Source organism: Salvia hispanica, chromosome 2, assembly GCF_023119035.1.
Source record: "Salvia hispanica cultivar TCC Black 2014 chromosome 2, UniMelb_Shisp_WGS_1.0, whole genome shotgun sequence".
NCBI classification, from domain to species: domain Eukaryota; kingdom Viridiplantae; phylum Streptophyta; class Magnoliopsida; order Lamiales; family Lamiaceae; genus Salvia; species Salvia hispanica.
In genome coordinates, this window is record NC_062966.1 from 6,914,642 (window position 1) to 6,921,340 (window position 6,699).

General features: G+C 36.9%; 1 protein-coding gene across 2 annotated transcripts; it reads left to right on the forward strand.

Annotated features, from left to right (window-relative positions):
* Window positions 1-577: 577 nt before the first annotated feature.
* LOC125206032 (general transcription factor 3C polypeptide 2) lies at window positions 578-5,928 on the forward strand. 2 transcript variants are annotated; one of them, XM_048105302.1, is made up of 14 exons: window positions 578-924; window positions 1,018-1,141; window positions 1,227-1,273; window positions 1,347-1,440; window positions 1,725-2,455; window positions 2,533-2,661; window positions 2,887-2,959; window positions 3,107-3,146; window positions 3,284-3,356; window positions 3,802-3,867; window positions 4,478-4,552; window positions 4,626-4,798; window positions 5,367-5,413; window positions 5,529-5,928. In XM_048105302.1, the coding sequence occupies exons 1-14, from the start codon at window positions 662-664 to the stop codon at window positions 5,859-5,861; spliced, it is 2,268 nt and encodes a 755-aa protein (XP_047961259.1). In that variant the 5' UTR covers window positions 578-661; the 3' UTR covers window positions 5,862-5,928. The 2 variants fall into 2 exon arrangements, with proteins under 2 accessions (XP_047961259.1, XP_047961260.1); XM_048105303.1 differs by lacking the exon at window positions 578-924 and having other exon boundaries at window positions 1,379-1,440.
* Window positions 5,929-6,699: the final 771 nt, after the last annotated feature.

Genomic DNA, 6,699 nt, shown 5'->3' on the forward strand with positions numbered 1-6,699 from the left:
GGGGATCCGTTTCCCTTTTATCCCAAAGAACACAACTCGCGGATAGAGTCTCATAATTCGAAAACATTTATTTATTTACAATAATTGAGTTATTACCTCATTCTCTCATTTACAACGGTCGTATTACTAAAAAGATATTTCATCAATTTCATATTTCCAGTACTTGATTATAGTACTCCTTTTGTCTCCTAAATTTAAATTTTTTAGAAACAGACTAAAAGAAAAGAGTTTCTCTTTTTAGAGGACTAAGGAAATAATATTATAATTTGAAAATATATCTTTTTAAATCTTAAATATGGAGTAATTTTTAAAATTAGATATGTTTTAATACAAAATTAGAAAAGTAAGAGAGATTAGAGAGAAAATTGTATTAGTTGAAAATGGGTTCTATATCATTAGAGAAAAACAAGTTTCTTTATATAGAAAATTTCTATTTTTAGGAAAAAAAGATGAAAGAATTTCAATTTTTATGGATGGAAGGAAGCAATATTCTTTTTATTTGAATATATCTTATTAAATACGGAGTATCTTTTGATTGAATATTGTGTTATAAATTTCTTTTTTTATTTTATTTACTTCTCTTCGGATTTGCTCCAAAATATTTTCTCTGAAAGAAATCCCTTAAATCTCAGAATTCTGGCTCCATTGAAGAAGGCGAGCCATGGAAATCGACGAAGATGCTCCTATCGCTAAATCATTCAAGACTAGCAAGCGCAACAGTAAACCCGCTCGGAACAAGGAACAACCGCCGCCCCGACCCGAAGAGCCTGCTCCGCCAAAGATTTTGGTTTCTGAATTTGACTATTCCGTCGAGAATCACTTCAATGCCGTCGATACCATCTCCAGACTCTGTGGATATGCCGAAACACTTGACGTTAGTGAAGCGGAGACTACGCGCATATCCAATTCTATAAATTTCTTAAGGTATTAGAGTAATTCTAGCTTCTTTTGTGTTTAATGATTAGCGTGATTCTCATATTATACTGTTAATGGTTGGTTATGAAAATTGCATTGTAGACATTGGAGAGATTTTAATTATAAGCCGCGAACTGTGAGATTTGCTTGTCAGCATGATTTGGATAAGAAAGATATTATAGGCGAAGTAACCATACCTCAGTTTTCAGCTGCAGTGGTTCCTCAGGTACTTGTTCACCTCTATAAAAGAGTGATTTGTTCTTCTTTTCAGTATATTCTTCATGTTGAGTTGTCTGTTTTGGATTCTGCAGAAACAAATTAAGAATGTTGGTGAAGTTGGTGTGGAAGTGGAACCTATGTAAGCTATTTGGAATTAGCTCGTGTGATGTTATAATCTATTTAGTTACTGTTGATTTCATATAATGTTTCAGCAATGATTTTGTGATGAATGTCGGTGGTGCAGTCTGGGCATTAGACTGGTGCCCCGGAGTCAATCGGAATCCTGAGAATTGCATTAAGTCTGAGGTATTATTATTCACAAAGCTTTTTCTTGCGTCTCTTCTTGTTTGTATTTCCTTCACATGCTTTCAGCAAACTTTAACCTGTAACACACAAAAAGGAAAAGGCTGAATAGATTTGCTTGGAAGTGGCACAAACTAATGTACTTTGATGCAATGAAAAGCACAATCTGACCTAGAACTTAATTCAGCGCTCTTCACTCTGGACATCGTGTTTATGACATCTCGTTACATTGTTTACAAAAATCATAACTGTTTGTGATTTCTTTCTTCTAAACTTTGATTCAGTAGTTTATCGCTGTTGCTGCACATCCTCCTGATTCGTCATATCACAAGATTGGAGCTTCTCTAACTGGAAGAGGAGTCATCCAGATTTGGTGTTTCTTGACTATCTATGATAGCGATATACCTTCTCAAGTGAAGAAAAAACCAAGACCTTTTTTCAAGAAAAAAGCATCAGGCAAACCGAAAGATCCAACTGTGGTTCCAAGGCCAAGAGGAAGACCAAGAAAGAAGCCTCTTGGTGACACTGTGGAGAAGATAGATTCTGATGACCAGCATGTTCAACCTCTTGCCATTGAATACCCAGTATCTGGAATAAATTCTTCTGAAGAAACTTCTGAAAATACCAGTAAATCGGAAGTCTGTGAAGGACATCTTTTGTTAACTGGTTCTGAAGGAAGAGGAAATAAACGGAAGGCAGTACAAGGAAACAAGATTCACAATGACAGCTTGCACATTCTCAGGCATTGTCAGCAAGGAGAACCACCGCTTGTGGATCCACTGAAATTAGAAAGTTTCAGTTTAGATTCTACAAGACCAGATAACAATATAACTTCAATTAGTTCTTCAATGGACCCCATTCCAATTGATGTTGCATTGCCTAGAATGGTCATGTGTTTAGCTCACAATGGAAAGGTTGTGTGGGATGTAAAGTGGCAGCCAGCTAGTGCTTGTTTCTCTGGATCCAGAAATATAATGGGTTATCTTGCTGTATTACTTGGAAGTGGTGTTCTGGAAGTGTAAGATTTCTCCTTAAGTGATAATCTAATATGGTATTTTCTGCAATGTTTATTCTAATGCTGACTGTGGCATGCAGGTGGGAGGTCCCTTTGCCTCATACTGTGAAACATGTGTATCCTCCTTCCCAGAAGCATATTGATCCACGCTTCATCAAATTGGAGCCGGTTTTTAGATCTTCGATGTTGAAGTGTGGTGATAGGCAAAGGTAATTTAGCAGTAGATACTCTTGTATGGAATCGGTCCTGGTCTAATACTCTGATTCTTCTCTCGGAGTAAATCTATGTCCAACTGACGTAGACAGCGCTCTTTCAGTATAATATGAACTGCCAATTCGATGCTTTCCAGCACACGCTTTTCTTTTACGCCTTGATATTTGAATTAGACTGTGTAATTATTTTTTGATTTTTTTATCTTGCCACTTTGGTTACAGCATTCCTCTAACGGTCGAGTGGTCTGTGTCATCTCCCCACGATATGATTTCGGCAGGGTGTCATGATGGAATGGTAAAATTCTTTGTGTCCTTGTCAATCTCATAATGATGAAAAGCCAGTTACTTTTTTTTCTAAGGTTTCCTGCAAATTATATAGTATTCCTGTGGTTACTTTTACCTGCTTCTTAGGCTTGTGACACATTCTCTCATATATATGCAGGTCGCAATTTGGAAGTTCTCTGTCAGTGATTCACTAACAGGTAGTGAAGTTGAATCCATTCTCTCTTTGATGCATGTCTGCTTGTATGTTGGCTTTAATAGCCTTTGTTTTCTGATTAAATCTGGTTTGCGAAACACTTACCGAGGATAGTTATTGCGGTTGTCTTCTTTTCTTCAGAGTGCAGACCTTTGGTTTACATCAATGCAGACACAGGTCCTATTAGAACACTGGCTTGGGCACCAATCCAAAGGTTAGTCACAGTACCTGAGTTAATATCCCCTCGTATTTCCAGTTAAGCCAATGGAATCCCATCTTTATCCCCATCGTTAGTTGGCTGCTTTTGAGATTCCTTGCTGATATTTAGTTATTTTCTTCTATTTCAGTTTTCTTTAGTTAATTGACTATAATAATTCCCCAGGATGTGAATAAGTCAAATAGTAGAATTTACCTATTTTCATTCCAACAAGCACACACTTTTTTCTCATGAGTACTTTGGTTTGCTTAATTCACTATACTGGAACTTCATTTCATAGTATGCAGTCTCAGGATCACTTTGCGACAAATGAATACATCTTTTTAGATATTTGCATTATGTAAAATATTAGCAAATGGCTTTAGTGTCCCTGTGCTTTTGGTTAGTACTTGTATCAATTTTTCAATTATCTCTTAAATGGTTCTGTGTATAAAATTTGCAGTAATCATGAGGGTGCAAATATAATTATCACAGCGGGAAGTAAAGGTTTCAAGTTTTGGGATATACGGTAAGTATGATTTTGCCAAACGACTACATTTGATTAATTGTTTACTTTCTAATTTCTAAAGAGATTCCGTTTCAAGAAAGTGTCATGAGATCATTGCACTTAAATGCAACTTTAAAAAAACTTACAATTATGTCCTGAAATTCAAATTTCAGAATTTGACGTGGCTTGCTGCCAGTTGCTGAAGACTGAAATGTTGTGTTGAAGAAGAAAAATATAAATGACAAAACAATGTTGTTCTCCTGTGTATGTGTGATCGGTGATCCTCCATAAATTTGTTTATTTATTTTACCAAAACGAGAACAATTTCCGTTACACTTGAACAACCAACAAACGCCCGCATGTTTCATTGACTGGAATTTGAATTTCAGGACATATGTTGTGTTAGAGCATTTAATTGTGATTATTGATAGTGAAGTTATTGTGAAAATCGAGGTAGTTGGGTGTCATAGTGTAATTTACTCTAATATGATCACCTATACGATGATCTTATTGGTGAAGGAAACTTTGATAGAGTTGTGAAAATATGATTTATCTTCTTCGAAGAACATGTAAAACAGTATACTGCTACTTTCACCACTGATCAATTTTTTGCTTCCTACTTTTATTCCAGTGATCCCTTTTGTCCCTTGTGGGTTAATCCTTTTCTGGGCACCACTTATGGTTTGGACTGGCTTCCAGATCCAAGGTATTGGTTAACCATCCCTGGAGCTAATCCTAACTCTCTTTGTATTATATATCAACCTTTGTTCTGCTTCTAGATGTATTTATGGAGCCATGGAGGATGGGACAATATGGTTACTCAGTTTAGAGAGGGCAGCACATGATATCCCACTCACAGGAAACAATCACAATGTGGCATCGAAGCATGGGTTCCACAGTTTTCACTGTTCCACGTTTGCAATATGGAGTTTGCAAGCTTCAAGACTAACAGGTTTCTCCTCTTTTTTCTTCAAATTGCAGGTGTTTGAAACTCAAGTTCACCTAATGTGAAAAATAGAATTTTAGGATTATTCTCAGTCTCTGATTTTTTCTTGGGATATACACAACATTTCTTATCCTGCCTTGGTGTTACTGCGACATGCTTTCTTGATAGTTGAGCCCCTCTTTTTAAAACTCCATTGTTCATAGGAAATGCTTTCATTATATTAGTGACATGTTTCCTGAGTTTCAGTATCTGTAAATAACATTTCGTTTGATAAAAAAAATATCCAAGTAGTACTATTGAATATAAAAAAATGCTTTACTAAACGACTGTAATCAGATCTAATACCCTCAGGATCTTGAAAGATTACTCAAAGAAACAAACATAAGAAATAACAAGAAAGAAACAAAAAAATTACTACATTACTGGTCATTTGAGTTGCTTTATAATTTTTTTGAGTTATATATTATGTCCGGATGTGCAGTCATCTATTTTCCTGCAGTAATGTTTATTGTGGAATTGAATCGCACATATTCTCACTTTTCATCCTTTTCCCCTATCATTACTTTGGAGTTAGGTATGGTTGCATATTGTGGCGAGGAAGGATCAACTATCTGCTTCCAGGTGAATATTCGCTTATTTCAAATTGATCATCCCGAGCATTTCAAATGTATATTCTCTTGTTTGAGTTTCTCTAATAACAAGTGGCAATTACTCGGTGTTGCTTCCCTTCAAGCAGCCAACAAATAAATCACTGAAGGATCCTTCACGAAACCGTGTACCCCACTTTCTGTGTGGATCAATTTTGGAAGAGGAGTCTGCCATTGTGGTAGCCACCCCATTGCCCGACAGTTCGTTCCAGATAAAAAATCCGGACATGAAACGTACGCAGCTGAAACAACAGAGTGAAACATTGCAAGGAGGTGAGGAAAGGGAAGTTGTTCCTCCCAAGATTGTGGCAATGCACAGAGTGAGATGGAATGTCAACAAAGGCGGGGAGAAGTGGCTCTGCTCTGGAGGAGCTGCTGGTTTAGTACGTTGTCACCACATTCACTCTTCTATTTTCTACTAATTTCAACTCTCCACCTTAATTATTAGTAGTAATTTATAGCAATAAAATGTAGTCAGTTCTTCCTTCACTATCAGTTCTTCCTTTCGCTTTTTAACAGAATTTGTGAAAAAAAATGTAGTCAATAAAGAGCTAGAGGAAACTCCAATGGAGAAATAGGAAAGCAAGAATTGTTATCATGCATCTTCAAGTTGTCGATCTCTTCAACAGATCGATTGCTTTCTTGGTTTACTCCAGATAAATGACCAACTCTCGAACCCCAACGGAAGGTAAGCGTCTTAGAATTCACCAATTTCCAAAATTGAAATGTTCTTTAAGGTTTCAAGGGAGGGAAAGTTCCAACTTTTTCTCTGTGACCATTAAAGCATGCCATCATTCCCATTAGAAAACAAGCAATGCCATCAATGTTTCTAAGTAGTTCAAACAAACAATTTAGATAGGTATATGAGGAACACAACAAGTGGCGGATCCAGATCCAGGAATAAGGATGGAATAAGGAGCAAAGGGGTATAAGTGTATCCCTTTAGTACCATTATGTAATGGGGACTTACATAATGGTTTTATTTCTAAGCAATTATGGAATGGTAAAATTCCAAAACTTACCGCTCAGCTCAATTGAAATGGGGACTGTAAAATTCCAAAACCTACCGCGCAGCCCCAATTGAAAAGGGGATTGCAGCATTACGGTCGAGTGCTGACTGCTTCTTGCCTTCTTCTGCTGACTGCCGCCCTCCACCTCCAATCCAGTCAGCTTCTTGCCTTCTTCCGCCAACTGCCGAGTGAGGACGGAGTGAGTCACCGCCTCAAATTTTTTCTCTGTGACTGTTCTTTGTTAAAAAGG